At 40.4% G+C, this 20,748-nt stretch overlaps 1 protein-coding gene across 1 annotated transcript in view; it reads right to left on the reverse strand.

The window, feature by feature from the left end:
• Window positions 1-20,622, reverse strand: part of sh3gl2a (SH3 domain containing GRB2 like 2a, endophilin A1) — a 38,570-nt gene extending 17,948 nt beyond the window's left edge. The window contains exon 1 of the mRNA XM_088006479.1: window positions 20,266-20,622. Within this exon, the coding sequence (XP_087862605.1) occupies window positions 20,266-20,310 (45 nt within the window). The 5' untranslated portion in view covers window positions 20,311-20,622. The remainder of the gene's footprint in view (window positions 1-20,265) is intronic.
• Between the last annotated feature and the right edge of the window lie 126 nt (window positions 20,623-20,748).

A 20,748-nucleotide genomic window follows, 5' to 3' on the forward strand; every position in this document is an offset into this window, starting at 1 on the left:
ACATCCTGGACACAAACTGTTTAGACCATCAAGTCGGCGCAGCAGACAGTTTCTTCCTCCACAGCGTCTCTCTGATGACAACCTCTTCTTCCTCTTTTGTAAAAACACTGTGTATATACACATATTTACATAAAAAAGTTTCATTTCCAACAATTATTTATATACAATTCATAATTAAATGTCTTAATTGAGAACCAAGTGGAACCAAATTCAAATTTCCTGGCGATTAAAGCTGATTGTGGTTCTGACTCAGCAGAATTTTACCTCTGAATCTTATCAACTACATGCTGCAGGGCTGTTTTCAGTTTTTCATCATTTTCAGGTAAAAATCCTGAGAATTTGATTTGATCCCTCTGGTTCTGTGTCGCCTCTTGGCCGGACTTCTGTTATCGCTCCATCTGCAGTTTTCCTCTTATCTGCTTCCGTAGTTTGAGCAAACGTGCTGCTACCGTCACTTTAAAGACTGAACAGAGAAAAAAACCTTTTAAAGACATTCAGCCTGCAGAACCTTAAAAGATGAAGAACATATGGCAGAATAAAACTCTTCATATCAGTGTAGAGACTGAATCGCTTCATGTCTCATTGTTTGTTTTCCTCTTTTAGAACATTTCAGCTAAAAACAAAGGCTGAGCCATTTTAAAAGCAATATAGACATTTACAAATGGATCTACAGCAAAAACAAGCAGCACTGAAGCTATTCAGTCTCACCACAAGCTTATATAAAGTTTCACTGAACCGGCTTTTATTTTGAAAGTGCTCTTCATCTTATTGGCAAGTGAATTTGCATATTAGCTAAATATTTATCTCTGAGCTAGATATACATTTAGATATCTTAGAAATAAATATTTAGTTTGGCGCTAAATATTTTTTAGCAAGTTAAATATTAAGCTTTAAGCTAGATATTCAGTTAGCAAGCTAAATATTTAGGTAAAGCAACATATTTTGATTGGAACTAAATATTTTGTCACAGGCAAAATATTTAATTACATCTCAATATTTGGAACTAAATATTTTGCTTGCTTATTGAATATTTAATTTGAAATAATGACATTTCTAATTGAATGGATATGATGATGAAACATGATTTTGAAGAATGATCCATAACTTTTTTTCTCCACTGACAGATTAAATAACACAAATTATTGGTGTAGCTTTATAAGTAGCTCCATGAATATCAGCTGTGGTCAAATGTGAAATGAACAGAATGTATAAGATGCTTTTCTAATTACACCTCAATGCTCTTTACGTTGACCTACGTTCACCCTCTCATTCCAACGCCTCGCTCACATCAGCAGTGAAACGACCACTTAGGAAAGACGTCGACCCACTGAGCTCATCAAATTAACCAGTTCATGAACATAAGCTCTCAAAATTTTCTGCCTCACTGCGTTTCACATGAATCTGTTTTCTATGAAAAACACCGTTTTAGCGTTAGCATTGGTCACATGGGGCCCAATGTGCATGAAGCCGCCGCCGCCTCCCACCGGCCCCTCCTCGTTTCCTGCTCACCCGTCTAATCCAGGCTGGTCACATGGAGGTCCCTGCCTTAAATACACTGACGGTGGAGGAGGGAGATTAAAAATGACAGGAGCGATTAGTGAGGCTGTCAGGAGGACAGCTCCTGCTGTTGGACAATAACCAGGAGGACCTGAAGCCCCTGAGAGCATCACGACTCCCTCAGTCCTGCTTCCTGCTGCTGCAGCACAATGTTCAGGGAAGGAATCTGGCTTTTCTGGGATAAACCAACACAAAGTCCTGAAGGGCTGCATCTTTTTAAAATTAGTTTTACTTTACTAATTAAAATCTTAAGAGTGACTTTTTATTGTTCCTCTTTTAGTTTTATGGCCATAATTAAAAGCCACTGTAACGGATGCAGATTAGCCTCACCTGAGTATTAAACACGTTTTAATCTGAGTATAAATCCAGCTGTTCTCAGACTCACTCCTGTTACATTTACCCAAACCAGAGTGGGGTAGTAACTAGTTACATTTACTCAATTACATTTACTTGGGTAACTTTTATTATGAAGTATTTCTATTCTTACCTGAGTAAAATTCCTGGATTCAGTCAGCACCTCTGTAAGTCCAATACACAATTTTTTACTTACAATCTTTTAACTAAATTATAACTTTGTCTAGGAAAATATGTAATCTTATAACAAGTAGTATGTTGCACTTTGTTGATGTACATTTTAAAAATAATCTGTTAGTTTTCTTCAGCGAATGCGTAAACGAGCCAAAGGTTCTGAACAGATGGTGCCGTGACGGCGCTCAGTGTCTTATGTTGATTCCTTCAGTGGTTCTTGGTGCAGCGCCCCCACAGGTGAGGTGGGAAACAGGTTTTTCATTTAGTCTGGGTCGTTTGACGCAGTACAGTGAGAAAACAAACTGAATCAGCTGAAAATGTAACAAATGTCATAACTTTGGTCTCAAATCGAACTGAATCTACGGGACATAATCTGTTGAAATGTGAAAACCTTTGAGGGAGTGAATACTTTAGCGAGGTAAAGCTGGTCTGTATCCATTCTCCACTGCTGAGCAACAGGTCTGACTGCATTAAGACTGCCAGGGTTCAGCAGGGACCTCAGATACCCCGGATACGTCGGGACGTCCAGCACATTAAGCCCTTAATTAGCAGCAGAGCTGTAATCAGGCTGGCTGACCTGAGAACAGATCTGTCCACTGGACCAATCAAGAACCAATCCTGGTTACGCTGAAATGATCCCACTGCAGCTGGTTCAGGGTGGCGGTAATCCCACAGAACATGCAGCCCTAATCCAGGCAACGGGGGAAATAAAATATAAACATCTGCCTTCATTTAGATCAGGGGTGTCCAGAGTGCAGGACAACGGCCGAATGTGGTCGCTGGGCTAATTTTGTTCTTATGGAAAATGTGTTCATCTTTTTATTACCAGACGTTTTGCATAGCAAACAGCAACACATCTGTTTTAGTGACGTTTACTCTAAAGGACCAAAATCTGCTTTTTATTAAATTAAATTAATTAAACTTGGCTAAATGCAACAAATTCTGACCCCCAAAGTGACAAAAATCCTGTTTTTATACCTGAGGCACTAAAATTGCCCCTAATAATATGCAAGTTGTAAAATCCTCATTCTTATAAAATGTTGACTATTCTGTTTACTGTCATTATTGTATGTCTTAGTTTATTTTATTTTTTTGTTTTAGAGCGGGTAAAATTAGATTTTAAATTGTTTTATGAATGATATATTTTTTGGCAATAAGTGATCCTGACTAGATGATTTTGGCCTGTATGACTAGAAAGTTTGGACTTCCCTGATTTAGACATTTAGTTTGGTCATTTCTGCACAATGTTCAATAAATGTAGTTCAGACAAACTGGGCAAAATCTTACCAAGTACTTTTGGTTTAGTTTATAGTACAAATATCTTAAAACACTTGAAATAAGATCAAACTAGTCAATGATTCCTTAATATCGATGACAAAGTATTTATAACGACATTTTTCCATGTTAGAAGTGAAATAAACTCCTAATATTAAGGAATTATTGGCTTAAAACAAACATATTTCTTGCTGAAAAGCTGCTTGTAAGTGAGTTTTGTTTTATTTCGAGTGTGTTGAGATATTTGCACTAGAAACCAAACTACCAATCAGCATGGCCGTTCCTGTGGCCACGCTGCTTCACTAACCTCAATCCCCTTTGAGAGTATGGCTTGTGGCGATTATAATCTGATTTGTAAGCTTCTACATGCTTCTTATGTAACAGCGGAGTAGAGTGTGTAGAGGGAGAGACGTTTCTGTGTGTGTGTGTGTGTGTGTGTGTGTGTGTATCCTTCGATGTAGAGCTCGGTAAACAGGGGGAGGACTGGCGGGCGGGGGGAGATGGGTGAGGACCAGCTGGCACTGCGAGCCCGAGGAAAACGTGCCGCAGTCTGAGAGCCGTGATGAGACAAAGATGGAGCAACTGAACACATAAAATGAATGATGATGAGGGAGATTAAATCCTTCATCATTATTCTGAATTATCTCTGTTTTCAGTGGCATGAATGAAGCTACTTAAAGGACCAAGAACATTAAATGTTTTCCATCCTGAACACCAACAGTTCCAGTCATTTTTATATAAAAACGTCTTTCACTGGGAGCACAAAGCTGAATTTACTGTGGATTTCCTCAAATATTTACACACAACCCGAGTAATATGTGGTTAAATATCAGATTTCTTTTTTTTATTTTTAATAAAAATACATTTTTGAACTTATCTATTTTTTAGTTCAAATCTAATTTAATGTTTATAGCACCTTTCAGCAACAAGGCAAAGTGCTTCACATCATAGAAAGACAAAAAATACAAAGTACTAGAAACAGTCAACAACTGAAACAATGTTTCAATCTGATATAGCTACACATCAGATTAGTGATTATTTCTTTGTATTGTTTCAAAATCAACTCTAAACAGCTGTTTTACAGTTTTCTGGAAGTTTGTTCCAGATCTGTGGTGCATAGAAGCTGAATGCTGCTTCTCCATGTTTGGTTCTGGTTCTGGATGCAGAGCAGAACCAGAAGACCTGAGAGGTCTGGATGGTTGATACAACACAAGCAGATCTTTAATTTATTGTGGTGCTAAACTGTTCAGTGATTTATAAACTAACAGTATTTTAAAGTCTCTGAGCTACAGGCAGCTACAGGTGATGTGCTCTAACTTCCTGGTTTTAGTCAGAATATTTTTATTCAGACCTGTAAACCACTGCAGTAATCAGTGAGACTAAAGATAAACATGATGAGTTTCTATAGGTCTTACTGGGACATCAGACCTTCAATCCTGGAGATGTTCTTCAGGTGATAAAAGACCAACTTTGTAACTGTCTTTATGTGGCGCTGAAGGTTCAGGTCAGAGTCCATCACTACATCCAGATTTCAGGCCTGATCTCTAGTTTCTAGTTATTATTAATGACTGATATTCTTTTATTCCTAATAATACTTTATTTTATTTTAAGCAAAAAATAAAAGTAAGTAAATAGATGGTTTTATTTATAATAAAACCAAAAAGACATCTAGAAGATTGATTTTTTAATGTTTTGCTCTTTCAGTGTTAAATTTTTTCTTTGCATTTTCTGTGCATCACAAGCTTTGTGTGCCTTCAGGTAAAAATACTGAATCTGAATACAAATACCAGGAAATAGGCGATATAAGGAGTCAGACACACACTTTTCTAATTTCTGCTTCAGTTGTGAGGTTTCTCCTCACAATGAACCTTCACATCTGCACCAGACTTGACTTTTACTGAAACATAACTGAACAGGAAAATGCGTTATTGCAGTGTTTACCCAGCGCCGCTGCGTCGGTGTAATGATGGTGGTGTCAAGCTCTGGAAATCAGTATTGATGGTAGTTATTACAGCTCAGTTTCACGCTGCTGCCTGCTGATAGAGAGTGTGTGTGTGTGTGTGTGTGCGCGTGTGTGTGTTTGTGTGTGTGAGAGAGAGCTTCATGAACATGACGTTTCTCCTTTCATCCATTTGATGACAGAAACCGTCAGTTGAGGCGCTGCTGAGGTCAGTTAATTCAGAGTAAAAACAGCCGCATTAAAGCGGTTTCTGCTTTAAATGGAGCCTCTCATCAGACGCGATTCAGATTCTGGATTTTATTCTGAGAATGTGGGAGGTGTGAAAAGAGGAGCATCGTTTTAGCCACAGTTTCTGCAGCATCGTGCGTGAGTTAAAGGAGTCCGTTCTTCATTTCGGTCTCTGGAAACAGTGGCTGTGTTTTCAATAACCCTAAAATTGCAGGATTTGAAATTATGAAAAAAATTTGCTAAATGGAAATTTTTTTTTTTTTTTTTTACCAATTTCAGGCTTATTTATATTTAGGCCTGAAACTATTAATCAAATTAGTCGTAATTAATAGATTATTGGAATAAATGCCAAGTAATTCAGTATTTGATTAATCTTTAATTGGAATATACAGTCTAAAAAAACACACTCAATAGTAATTAAGCATAAACTGCACAAAAAATATACATTTTGCATTTAAGACAAAAACAATTAGTTAAAACGTTTTGTCTGTAAATCTGTTCTAAACAAAACTCCTGCAGTGACAGTTTTAGCTTCACCTGGTTCAAATTCTGTAACAAAAATAATAAAATAATATTATTAAATATTTTGGTATCCAGTTATGAATCTGTTAATCCAAAAATAATCACCAGATCAGAAATACCCTGAACTGACGTTGAGTCAAGCAGGAAGAGGTTTTCACATGTTGATGTTAAAAGGATTTTTGCAGCAAAAGATTCATCTTTTGATCTACAATGATCAAACTAAAAGGGATATGTTGCAGCATTTAGGTAGCAAAATTCTCATTTTAAAAAATAATCAAATATTTTCTTTATTTGCATCTTTAATGTATTTATTTTATTTTATAAAATGTCTTATGTGATTAAAAGAAAAATTTTCAGAATGTGCTATTTTTTCCAATTAATCATCTGAACAATCAATTAATAAAATAATCATAGTTGCAGCCCAGAGTTTGGATGCTGGTTTTTAATACATTTTCTTGGGGAAGCATAAACTCACTGAATAATTAAGATAATTTTCAATGCAGTTGATTAAACGATTAAAGTTAATCCATGATTCAGTTTGCAGCATTTTGATCAAAATCAGTTTGGAAAACTTGTAGATAAAAAAAAATCTGATATGTGTGTGTTTGTAAACTGAGCACACAAGTGTATCAGCGCTCAGTTGAGCTGTTTTAACAGCTAAACCTGTCATAAAGGAGAAATGTGTGAGATGAAACGAAAGCATTAAGAAAAGCTAAAGCGCAGTTTGTCAGAGGGAATGGCTGCAGAAAAATGGACGCCGAAGGTGTTCAACAGCAGCACAGTCTATCAGCAGTGTGAAGAACAGATTTTCCTAAACGACGCCGTCTGAAACTCATTTATCGCCGTTAGTGATGGGGATTAATGTCTGACTCAAAGCTGAAAGCTAAAACTACTATTAAGAAGAAGGAAAAACAGTCAGTGGCTCCGTTCTGCTAAAATCAATAGTGAATTCAAACAAACAGCCTCCAAACATTCAGTCCCACTGCACAGCAAAAAATAAAATTAATACCACCACGCGCTGGAATGGCCATAAACAAGGGGAAAATTGAAAAGCGTCAGCGGATAGACATCTTCTGTATCTCATATTGACTATCTGCTCCTCTGCAGCGTCGGCTTTGATTAGATTTCCTGCCAGTAATGAGGGACAGAGAAGAGGGACGGAAAGGTAACGACTCCCAGAATACTGATTAGAACGGCCGAACATTTCACACGCAGCACAAATATTATCACAAACACATCTTCAAAACGGTGAGTTTGTTTTAGTTATTATGGTAAACTAAACATGAGAAGTAACTAACACAGGTGGAATGAGAAACATAGCTGCGCTCTGATTGGTTGGTTTCCCCTGAGTGACGTCTCCTCACCCAGAAGCAGAAGCTCTGCCGCGAGAAAAGCAAAAATCAGACGTTTAATAACTGAGTGAAGTCTTCAAATTAAACTTTTAATGTGTCAAATGTTTTAGTTTGTGCCGCTGTTATTTTAAAGATATTATTAAATGTTTCCAGAGGTCATCAAAGGTCAACCAGCTCCTTCTACTTTACAAAAATCAATCGAGATGTGGGGGTAAAACTTTACGTTTGTGCCACTATCATAAAGATTTTTAAAAAGGAGTTGTTTTTTCAGCAAATGGCCTTTGTGAGTCTGTATCCTTTAGTTAATTTATTGATCACTAAATTAGTTGAAGATTACTCATTACTTCATCACCATTAATTGTTTCAGCCCTCAGCTAACGAACACCTTTGTGATCTTGTCCATCCATAATTTTATAGGAACTGGCTTCAATAAATCCTCATTATGATGAAGGTGCAGCAGAAAAAGCAGGTCAGCGTGTTCTGAGACTCCATCATATGAAACAACAGCATCATTCCAGCCCAGATCCTCCGAACCGCCAGGCTGTAATGTGTAAATGTGTGTTAGGCCTGGTTTCCTTCATTAAGGCTGAGAGGTTTCACTTTAGAGGCTTTATCAGCAGGGCTCAGTCAAAGTAGGTCAGATCAATAATTTATGGACTGCAGTCTAGAAACACACACCCTCTAAGTGTTTTAACATGATTTATACATCGAATGTGTGCAGGACGGAGGAATCTGCTCCTCATGATTTCATAGGGACACGGCTCATGTGATAAAGTTAGGAATATAAACGGGGAAATAATGCAGCTTTTAGGATGAGAGGGAACATCAAGCTTTTAAATCCGATGTAAAACGATGCGCCGTAGGATCTGACATTTTTTAACACACACAGTTTGTGGGAGTTTTATTTTCATCTGTTTTCTGCTTATCCCAGATCATTTTGCTTGCACTCATCATCAGCAGCAAAGTCAATCATTTAAACTGTTCTGTTTCCACCGTGGAAGATTTTTATTGTAGATTTCTTTCATTTCATGGTTAAAGTTAAACAAACAGGTTTATCCTTTAACTGCTGCCGATGTTCCTAGAAAGTCATCAGCTTCATATCAACTTCTCTAACTTCGTTAGTGCTTCTGATTTGCTGCAGCAGGCAGCTCCTCTGACCAAAAATATTATCGTTTGACAGAATTTACTGGATTATCCTGGACTCAGCACAACATAAAGGTCTGAGGAACTCTGTGAAGATTTAGGAAAAGTACTAAAGTCTTTTAGTGCCATTTCTAAAAAGCTTCCAGATTTCAACATCAAGAGTAGAAACAGCCGTACATCAAAGTCATGCCACTGTTTTCTTAACGGTGACCTACTGCAATTCTTTGAATAGGTTAGTATAACCTTGAACTTGTTTTTGCACAGACTCATTCTAAGATAATGAGGTTTTAGTTTATTTTGAGCTCCTTTCACAATGAGTTGTTTTAGGGCTCTGTCACTTTAAATCCAAATAAACTGCTGCTGGTCTCGTCCCTGCACATCAACGTTTACACTCACACCTGAAAAATGGCTACAAACAGATGCACAATTACACAACTGTACAGGTTTGAAAAGCAGAAGTGGACCCTCCTGCACAACCAACAATAATGCAGCAAAGTGGTTTCTGGATGGGAGGTAAACAACAAAACATTTGTCTTGCATTTTCTCCCTACACTAAAACAGTTTCTAATCTGGCATAATCCAGAAATGCATATCTAGTAAAAAGAAATGCATATGTTGTGCCAGCTGACAACAACATGGCGGTAAAAAGTCTAATCACCCAGAGAGCAGTTGGTTTCTAGTGGCCTTGTATTCCTGGTGTCCGACTCGTGTTTGTCATGTTAAGTCTGAGTGTTATAAAAATATCTGCTCCCCATCAAGCCTGAGGCGCAGATTACAAGTCATGAAGGTGACTAACATGCAGCTGCACCGTGATTAAACAGCAACTCACACATGGTGCAGGCATCCAGTTACATACCATCGCTCCACAGCAGGTACACAGTAACTAGTTACATTTACTCAATTACATTTACTGGAGTAACTTTTTGAAAAAAAAAAAAAGAAAATCCTTCTATGCTGTACGTCAGGGGTCCCCAAACTACGGCCCGCGGGCCGGATCCGGCCCGCCTCCTCATTTGGTCCGGCCCCCTGAACAATACCGGATCCGGCCCGCCTCCTCATTTGGTCCGGCCCCCTGAACAATACCGGATCCGGCCCGCCTCCTCATTTGGTCCGGCCCCCTGAACAATACCGGATCCGGCCCGCCTCCTCATTTGGTCCGGCCCCCTGAACAATACCGGATCCGGCCCGCCTCCTCATTTGGTCCGGCCCCCTGAACAATACCAGAGAGCATTCAGTGTTTTTTTTCATATATATGTGGGTTTTTCTTCAACCACCAGGGGGGGCTCTTGAGCAGATATGAAACTTAGTTTCCCTCAATGGAATATATACTAGTCAGTACCAGTCACCATTTCGCTCACGTTTTTTTTCCATTTGCATTCTGGGTAAAAATCTATCTACAAACGCGAATATGTCGTCGGCAGTAATCCAGCCCCCGCCCCCCGTCAACAAAAGTTTTCTAAGGTTTCTTTCTCGAAAAACTAAGACCGGCCCCCGACCAGAAAAGGGAACAGTTATGTGGCCCTTGCAGGAAAAGGTTTGGGGACCCCTGCTGTACGTTTTACTTTAACTTGAGTAATTTTATTATGACATATCTCTACTCTTACTTGAGTAAAGTTTCTACCCACTAAATGAAGATCAAACATATTTTCACCAGACAGACTCACACCTGCAGTTTTTGTTAAAGTTTCATAAGTTTTTTTATTGAAAGAAACTTATTTGGGGAAAACGAATCTTTCCCCCGATTTTATTTTTTATTTATATGAATTATTGTCATTTTGATTATTAAAATACAAAAAATTTGCACTTAACTTCATATTTTGTCCATCTGATTATGTGAAGTTTTAAAATTAAATGGTTGATCATTTGATCAGCTACTCAGTACTTTTTTCCGAATACATTTTTACTCTTGAGTCATTTCTTGGACAGCTACTTTTCACTTTCACTTGAGTAAAAATATGTTAGTGCTACTTTTATGTGAGTAAATTTTGGGGCACTCTACCAGCTCTGATGAGATCAAATTCCCAGATGAGGTGAACTAAAAATAAAAATCAGACAAAAGCCTCGCATCTCCGACTGCGTCACATGGCGCATCTGTCCGCCTCGTCCTGCACATGCAGCACGTTTTCCAGATTACAGCTGCATCGCTCCGGTTCTGACTCACGCTCGGCTCCGATATGATGCAAAGTCACTGCACCGGGATTAATCGGAGTATAATCCCCGCCAAGCCGTTTGGCCTCGGCTCTGCAGCTGGTCGGAGGACGGCGTCTGAGGGCGAGTGGGCTCACCGTGGGGCGCGGATCAGACAGAGAAACACACAACATGTCTGCTCACATCACATGAATCTGCTCTATCTGCCCTCCAACCTGTCCCTATGTGAGCCAAATTACACATCAGACTGAACACAGGATGCCTCCTCTTCCTCTCTCCTGCCCTTTCCTCCACTTCTTCCTCCTCTCATTTCCAATCTGCCATTTCTCCTCATTTATTCCCTCCTACACAGACTGAATGTTTTACAGAAACATTTTAATTTGAGTTTTAATACAAAGCGATAAATATGAAAACAAGGGAAGCCTTTAGATCAGGGGTGTCCAAAGTGTGGGGTGGTGGCCGTTGTTTTCATTTTTTAATGGGGGGAAAAGCTAATTTTGGCTCCTGAGGATTTCAGCTAAGACATTTTGATACAAAAGGTTTGGACATCACTGGGTTAGTAGATCCATTTTAGAGATGAAGGAGGAAAAACAGACTTTTCTGTAAAATTTAGGTGCCGATATGTCATTAAAAGCATTTTGTTCTCTTCTGTTTTTATCCATAGCTTCAGTTTGGACCGGTACCTTTTAACCCGCCTGCAAATATACGACGTACCAAACAAACAACACCTCTCTCTCTCCAAGGTTTGGAGCTTCTGAATTCACTAAATCTGCAATTAAACTTCATCACAGGCAGAGAAACAAAAGCTGACAGTAGGTGTGAATCTGAATGAGGAGATTTTACAGCCAGATTCTGGTTTTCAGATGAAAGATTAAAACGACCTGAACGTCCCTGAGGTAGAAATGGACGACTGTGAGAGAGATTACTGTGGTTTCATTTACTCTTAGCGTTGTTTTCACCATTTCTGTGGAATAAAAGGAAAAATGACCTTCAGCAAAACTCGCAGCACATTAACTGTAAATCATGTCTTCATGCAAAACCCTAACAGCAAAGCCACTTAGCTGCTAAATAATCGTCAGCAAACGGATGCCGGTGTTCCCCCTTTAATTACGTGTGTCATGGCCGACCTCTGCAGCTGATGGCTTCGCTCCCCAGCACAGAGTCATCGCTCATCTCTCCTGCAGTGGTTGATGCTCAGAATGTGAAATATACAAGCGGTGAATAAAACATCAGCCTCGGCCTGAATACTGATGCTAACAGAGAGGAAAAAAAACGCAGAAAATTAAGAGCAGCAGCTTCTTTTGTTTTGTTTTTCTTTTTTGTGGTGAAACCAGACAGAAACCTCCCCAGATCGTTAGCTAAGCCGAATCTTTAAATACGACACTGGTTAAACATCCCTCCTCTGAACATTTAATGAATTTACTCCTTTGCTGCTTCACTCAAAACACGCCGACAGCATCAAACCACAGGAGGAGCTAATAATAGGACCCATGCAGGCTCGTCTGTCTTTAAGCCCCCAGAACAACACAGGCGACTTGCTGCCGTGTATTCACCCCCAATCTTTAGCATTTGCTTCCAAACAGCCAGACTTTGATGAGGAGTTCACTGTGGTTTTAGAAATTTCTTTCAAAGAAGCAACTTAACTTGATTAAATCCACTTTCCAACCAACAGAGTGGATTCAAAGAAGCAAATTAGGAAAACCTCAGTGTGTGAAGCTCAGAGATGCTACGTTCTTCATTCGAGTCAAACAGGTTCGTTCCCTGCTGCTTGGTTTGAACGCTACAAAGTTTCTGCGTAAAATAGTTTTTCACCGCATTTTTGCTAACTTTGAAATCGTTTAGCACTTTTAGCTTCTCCTAAATTAATTTTTCCAGAAACAAATTTAATTTAATTGACTGTTTTGTAAACATTCAGTTGAATAAAGTTTGATGTCTTTGTTGAAGTTTTGATCATCGACTCTTATGAACTCTTATAGTCAGACGTTTACGCTCAGGCTCTTATTTTGGTGAGAGCATCCTCACGCTCTCCTTGTGACACATGGTTGAAGTTAGTAGAAGTTAATGCTAAAGTGCTAAATATTACATTGTTTTAGCGCTTTAGCAGGACTTATGATTAGGGTTAAGGTTAGCACAGCTAACTTTTTAGTTGTGCTCACCACTGGATATTCTCATCAGATAAATGCACGTTTCTGCACCTCCACCATCATTTTTAGTCGTCATCCATAAACCTCTCATGGATTCTCATAATGGATGGTGAGCTAATGACAGCAGCTGAATGGCTTTAAAACGGTCTACATATGCTGCTACTGCCACCACCGTGCCTCACACCAAGACGCTGCCACCATAAAGATAAACCAACATGACCTGCTTACAGAGTGTCTGTCTGTCCTCCATCACCTGTAACAGGAAGCACGACCTGCTATTTACCAACATAATCCAGAGTAAAGGGTATCTACGTTGGCAGCCGTTTCCAAGGTAACGAACTGGTTCTTTCCTGTCTGATTAGGGAGCTCAGTCCTGCAGCTCTTCTGCTGGAGCCCATCCAGTGTAGTTTTACTGCAGTGCTGCAGTTGGACCCATCCTGACTGCTGCAGCTTGCAGAAAACAGCTTTCACTTCTTTGACTTGGAGGTTTAAGAATCTGTAAACCTTCCTTTTCAAACTGGAGCCCATAATTGTTAAGTCCTTCCAAGTTCCCAGTTTGACCATTTTTCTAACTTTCTCAGTGTTGGGATGGAAATATGTAAAAAATGCATAATCCTCCAATAATGTGAAGGATGAATCTAAAATCGAAAAAGTTCACTGCAAAAACATAAAATCAAGAATTTTTGGTCTAGTTTCTACTGCAAACACCTGAAAACACTTGAAATAAGACAAAACCAACTTATGAGTAACTTTTCAGGGAGAAATAGGAAAATGCAGTAAACAACGTTTGTAAAAAAATGTTTTATATGTATTTGTTAGTTGTCAATATGAGAGTATAAGACAGAATCTGTGAATAGATCAAACTCCTCTGCCTTCTCCCAGTGCTCCCAGTTAGCCGTTAGCACAGTTAGCAGCAACTACATTAGATTGATTGACAGCGCTGAGACCCTTCTCCTGGCTCTGATTGGTTGCTTTTGACTGGAAGCATTTCTGGAAGCATTTCTTCAAGATGTGGAGAGTGATTTCTTTTCAGATTATCTCTCACAACAAAATGACGAGTTTTAATAAACATTGAAGGAGACATGTTTTTGTAAAAGTTACAAACTGCAACTTTAAGCTAATATTGATGAAAGATTAGTTCCACTTATAACTAGAACGTTTTCCATCAATATTAAGGAGTTAAAAAAGGCTCACATATCTTGCAGAAGTTACTTGTAAGTTAGTTTTGTTTAAACTGCTGCTCAGATATTTGCACTAGAAACTAAAATTCTGTGTTTCTGCAGTGTTAGTCTTTATTGCAACATTCTGAGTCATATTTTAGAAATAATGTAATAATTCATGAGTTGGAGAACTCGTGAATTAAAAGCGTTCTGATTTTATTTCACAGCAGCAGAGAGATTTCTGGAAGGTTGTGCAGGAGCGTAAATCCCTGGAGATCCTCTGATCCCTTCGCTCTTTAAATCCTTCCTACCTGCTCCTGCCTGCTTCTCATCTTCTCCTTATCTCACTTCTCGGCTCGTAGCGCCGCTCTTTTGGTCCTTCCCACCCCATCTGTTATCTCCCAGCTGGATGCGTTCCACTCTGCACTGCAGCGGCCCCAGTAAGGATCCAGTCTGGATGAGTCACACTCGCAATCTGCCGAAGCCCTGCAGGCCCCGACCACATCCAGGGACCCCGCCGCCGCCCCGGGGGTCGCATGAACACACAGCCATCCACATTTAGATCAACATGTCCGACAGAAACCACTTTCCCCACAAACAATGAGAAAACAGACTCCATAAACCAAGATTTACATATTGAAGGAGAGATTTTAGCTGATTTGCTTTTAAGGGTCAGAATAAAAGGAGCTTCTGAAGGAGCAGAGGAATTAAAAAGCTGCTGATATTAGTATTCAGTGCACATCAAGGGAAAGCTTGTGTCAAAGCTTGGCTCAGTTGAAAATATAAGATTACTGCAGCAGGAGCTCTTCACAGGAATAAAAATCTGCTTTCTGCTCCTGGATGCTTCACGTCTGCAGACAGGTGTGTGTCCCAGCAGCCAATCACACTCCTACAGGTAGCAGCTGAGTCCCGGCGGCTCATTTGGTTCCTCAGGGTCACGTAAAAACCAGCTACATAAATACTCTATTCCTGTCAGGAAGCACAGCTACACTGCAAAAACTCTAAATCTTACCAAATACTTCTGGTCTAGTTTCAAGTGGAAATAATACAGTTGAATAAGACAAAACTAACTTATAGATAACCTTTTAGCAAGATAAATTAGCTAATAATTAATTAATGTTGATGAAAAAGTGCTAGCTCCATTGGCAGATTATTTCACTTATAACATGGAAAACATTTTTATACGTTAATTTATCTATCAATGGAACTGGGACTTTTACATCAATATGAAGGAATTAATTAATTAAAACAAGATCTTATATCCTGCTAAAAGTTACTTGAAAGTTCACTTTTCTTATTTCTGCTGCACAAAGATATTTGCACCATCAGTTAGACTAAGATTTTGTGTTTTTGCAGTGAAACCAGATCACAAGATTGAGGAAATGAGTAGAGATTTGTTTTGAATTAACAGTAAATCACCAAATCAGTGAGTCTGGTGCAATCATTTAATCTTTTAAAGACAACGGTCGGTAATGAAGAGGAAAACATGCAGCCATATGGAGCCGACTTGCTGCCAAGAATGATGCTCAAAACAGAAATACACAAGACTGGGAGGAGATTTAAACAGAACCGGGACTTTAATAAACGGAGTATGATCGATTAATTACATCAACTCTGAATATTCGATTGCAAATTTATTTTTTAAAATAAAAAGGTTAGCAAAGCAAATAGCATCTGAATGCTAAACAAGTAGCAGCAGCACAAATGCTAATGCTAACATTAGCGTCTACAATCCACATTTCTAAAGAGGCTCCTGAAACACTGGAAAGCTGACTGGGTAGAATAAAACTATATGACGGTTAAAGAATGTGAAATTTAAGAGTTTGAAAAGTTGAAAATGTTTCACTTTTAAAACTCAAAATTTGAGTTTTTTGGCAGAAATGTCCCCCACCTCTTTTCCTATTTAAAATGGCCTTAATATGTTGTTGTTCTGCAATACTACGACTTTATTCTCGAAATAAGATTTTCATAGCACGGCCCTATTATGATGAGAAAATGACTAAAGCACCTAAAAACTTAATTGTCCTGCATGTTTGTGCTGCTCAGAAAAGTTTCCAGCAGAAATCTGTTTGGAGGATCAGAATATTAGAATCCTAATTCCGCCATGTTGGATTCTGTTTGCTGAGCGCCTGGAAAACATTTTCAAGAAGAAGAAGCTGCAGCTGAATGTGTCCTTGGACTGCCAGGCTGAGGAGACCATTCTGCTGTCGGGTGTGTGTGTGTGTGTGTGTGTGTGTGTGTGTGTGTGTGTGTGTGTGTGTGTGTGTGTGTGTGTGTGTGTGTTGAATGGGGGTGGGTAACGTTTGAGGAGCAGATTGCAGGAGAAACCAAAGAGAAAACACAGAACGCTGCTCTCGCCGGGCCAAATAGCTGCACTAAATCTACCAGACAGAAGCAGATTTCACCATGAAGCAGCCGAAGCTGCAGAGAAACATCTGCAGGGGCCGACAGGACGCTCTAACAGGCGAACATTAACACAATCTGTGCTGCTATCCCACGCCTCCTCCGGTTTCCACAACCAGCTCTTTGTTCAAAGTGAGAAATTACATGACAGCAATTTGCAAATGTTTGGATTTATTTCTGCTCCTTATTTTAGGCTTCAGCACAACAAAACCTTCTGAGAAATGTTTCACAGCTTCAGTCTGGAGCCGCTTTTTCCCCTCAGGTACTGCAGCTGAATCCCTGAAGACTCAGAAGAGAAAGAATCTGAACGCAGAGGAAGACGAGTTGTCACCGGTGGAGCGATCTTCCAGCTTCAGTTTGAGCCGCTCAGCCGGGATGGAGCAGGCGGCCATTTGTAAATGTGCTGAAGCAGAGGAGTGTGTGTGACTCAGCCGGGAGGTGTTTGGCTCGTGTCGGCCCGAAGCTGACCGTCAGCGCCGCTCTGACTCACCAGGACCGAATCAGAACCGCCCCGGAAACGGATCACAGCCGCAAGGAAAGATCTGCCACTGCCACTAAGATCTACTAAATGAGGGCCGAGACGCTGGTCAGCTGTGCAAAAGTCTTAAATCGCTTTCGTTTTGCTCCATTTTCCTTCCAAGACGTCAAACTGTCCTGCCTTAATTTACGGTGAATTCACACTGGCCCAGTTTAGTCCGCTTTAACTGAAGCCCAGTCCATTTGTCTAGACAGCCCGGTTCGTTTGGGGAGGCGTGAATCCACAATCAAACTCTGATGCAGACCAAAAAAGTGAACCTGCTCCACCAACAAACCTCGGTCAGCTTTATTGAAGTGAACTCTGGAGCAGTTCGAATGCATATGCGAACGCCAAGTGGACTGCAGGCTGCTCTAAAAGCAGGAAGTGGACTACAGTGCAGGCCATTCTGGGTAAATACAACCAAAACAAATGTAAAAGTCTCGCTCTAATGGCAGAAGTAGCTTGTGATGTCTGGTCTGCCTGAAAATCTTGGTCTGTTTTTACACCTTGTAGTCTGGTAGACTCGGTTTGACTGGGACCAAAGTTGCAACATTTGTTACATTTTCAGCTGCTGCGGTTCGTTTTTTCAATGCACTGAGTTGAACCAACCAAACACTTTGAAAAACCTGTTCCCCTGCTCTCCTGTGGGGGCGCTGCACCAAGCATCACTGAAGGAAACGACATGAAAACCTCTGAAGAAGATGCTGACCACAACTTCCTTCTTTACAAAATGTAAACAAAAATGGAGTAGCGCCGAATTTTAGTGGCTGGAGGATTTCTGTGTCACCTTTGGTAAAAGATTACAGAGCCATTTCTCACACAAGTGTGTTTGTTTTGGTTGAATTTACCCAGAATTCCCTGCGCTGTAGTCCACTTCCTGTTTTGGCATTCGAACCGCAGCAGAGTTCACTTCAACCATGAAGCTGAAGTTTGCTTCTGATTCAGGAAATGACGAAAGTGCGACGCCGATGTTGATGGACAGAATAATGTAATCCATCTAATCTGGACTAGATTATTCTGCATGGATTGCAGAATATTTAAAACCAAACGTGACTTGGGAAAACTTTATTTGATTTGTGAAACTTAAATTAAGGGTCATTTAGCACTTAAAAAAAATCTGAACCGCATTACAGTGAAGATATTAAAAATAAGTGAAAACAGAAAGATAAAATTTATATAATAGCAAATAATGCAAATTTCATAGAAGTTTCACAAATCAAAAACTCGTTTTTAAATATTCTGCAATCAGTGCAGCATAATCCAGTCCAGGTTTGAAGTGACTTTTCTCCAAGAGCAGGAAGCACTAAAGTGCAGGGCATTCTGGGTAAATACAACCTAAACATAAACATGTGACTCTAAAGTTAGCAGGAGAAATGAGTCTTTTACCAAAGACAAGAGAGGAAAACCACTAAAATCTGATGCTTCTCCATTTTTGTTAAATTTTGTGAAGTAGGAAGTTGTGTTTTTGCTAAATCCCAAAAAACTTAGCAAGAGCATAAAGTTTAAACACAATTATCTCTGATACTGAACAAATGTATGCAAACTTCTGAATATGAAAAATATTCCTACTAACTTTTAGACATTTAGCAAATAGAAATAATTCTGGTGATTCTGACTGAATTTGGCCTGATTTACTTCAGATTGAGGGAAAAAATGTGTCTGAATCCAGCGGCTGAATTACTTTCTCAGCATGGCATCAGGTTCTGCTAATGAACAATTCATTTGAGTCAGACCGGTTGGACTTTGGACACCTATAAAACACGCAGGATCCCGGCCACCATAGCATGTAGCTCTACTTCCAAAGTTATAGTTTAAACTTTAACTAAAGGAAAATTAACGAGAGAAACTTTGGGGCAAATTATTGTCAAACTTCACATGTTTCTGCCCAAAGTGCTGCATGAAAACAAGAGAAATCAAAGAATAAAAGTCAAGACATAAAACAACATGAAAAACGCTCACAAAAAATCAAACAAAATCAATAAAGAGAACAATCAACACCAAACCTGGTGTAGTTTCTGCTTCCAGAAAAACTACAGCTGTTTGTTTGTGTCTGGTGAATTTTTGGTTAAAACATGTTTGATCTACATTCAGAGACGTTACTCACAGTGGGTACAGAGTCCAGAGTTTGTACTCAAGTTAGAGTAGCGATACTTCATATTAAAATTACTAAATTAAAAATAAAAAGTACAGCAAAGCAAAAATATTAAGTACATTTTCCCCATAAAGTTACTCAAGTAAATGTAATGTTTGCCTGGTCAATCAGCTCTGCTGCTTTGCTCCAAGGGTCTGCATACTTAGCTATTAGCCAACTGCTAACGTCTGGCCGTGGCGTATGCGGCAGTTCAACGCTATGAAGCTTACCGGAAATTTCCTGCACTGCAAACAACCATCCTTCACTGCATAGACAGAAGAGCCAAGTCGACTAAGACGCTAATGCAAATGCTAATGCTAACCAACATGGAGTGAATGGCTTTGTTCACTTCCTCCACTGACAGTGTTAAAACTACATGCAGACTGCAAAACATTGCAAAAAAGCAGCAGCATCTTTCACAACTTCTGTTTGCTGATTGGCCCAGTTGAAATTCTTCTGGCAATAATCCAAGTGAATGGGAGAAATCCCAGATGGAGCAGTGAAGGGAGATTAGAAACGAGCAGCATTGCATAAGAAAGCAATGGCCAGGCTACTAACTAATTACTACCAAATTATAGTTTATTTTTAGACTTGACACTTTAATCTGCGTCAAAAAGAGTAAAAAAATCATCCACAGAAAAGAAAACTGTAAAAGATGCTCAGGAAGACTGCAGATCTAGTCTAGATCTATGGAAGCTAGAGGTGGTTCAACATTTCTGAGCAGTGGCAGACTGAAGGAAGCCACCTTGTTATCTAATAACAGCGGAATAATGAGGATGCTGCGCGTTTAGAGGGCGCAGAGGTCACGTCGTGCATCCGCAGGAGCGCAGCAGCGGATTTCCGTGAAGGCGCACTTTCTGATTGCGTAACATTCCCGGAGTTCCCGCTGTGGTTGGCCGCAGGGAACACCTTCCCGCCGCTGCCGGGAGCCGCAGCTCCGGAGGTTTTTCTGGGCGGAATGTCATCTGAAGGGTACCGGGAGGAACTGACGTCCCTGAAAGCACCATCTGACGCACCGAACCGGGATCACGACCAGCGGAATGTCCCCGAACCAGCAGCGGAGTGAGCGGAAACAGCAGAGATGAATGACTGTTTTTGGCGCAATGCTGCAGCACGCCAGTGGATTGATCCAGTAAATCCCGCACCGCACGCCCAGATGGACCCGCAGCGCACGCACAGGACGTCTTGTCCTCTTACCTGAGTGGCTTTGTGGAATTGCTTCTTCAGTCCCGCCACAGACATGACTGCAACGCGATGGTTCTGGTCGGGAATCTGCTCTGAGGACGGGAATCTGCTGTCTCCGAACCGGATCTGGCGGGTTGCGTGAGGGCTGCGTGAGTCGTGGCGAACCCCGGTCTACGCTGGTCTTCTCCTCAGGGATCTCCTGTGTGGGAGAGGCTGAGTAAAGCCCCGATCAGCCCATTGGATGCTGAAGCCACATGTCTGGAGACGGAGCTGACGTCGGAGCATGCTCGCTTTAAAGCGGCAGCAGGGTCGGAACCGAGCGGCACCAGAACTCCAGACTGGGAGTGAGAACTGTAATGACCAGCATGAGGCAGGGAAACACCAGCTGGTTCTACTGGGAGGCCGATGGGAGCCTCCAGATGATGACTGCTGATGCAGTCTCAGCTGCAGCACCATGGACAGCGACAGTCCGCTGCAGGAGGGAAACATTCACAA

Source organism: Poecilia mexicana, unplaced genomic scaffold (genome assembly GCF_051168715.1).
Source record: "Poecilia mexicana isolate PSO_F unplaced genomic scaffold, ASM5116871v1 scaffold_1, whole genome shotgun sequence".
NCBI classification, from domain to species: domain Eukaryota; kingdom Metazoa; phylum Chordata; class Actinopteri; order Cyprinodontiformes; family Poeciliidae; genus Poecilia; species Poecilia mexicana.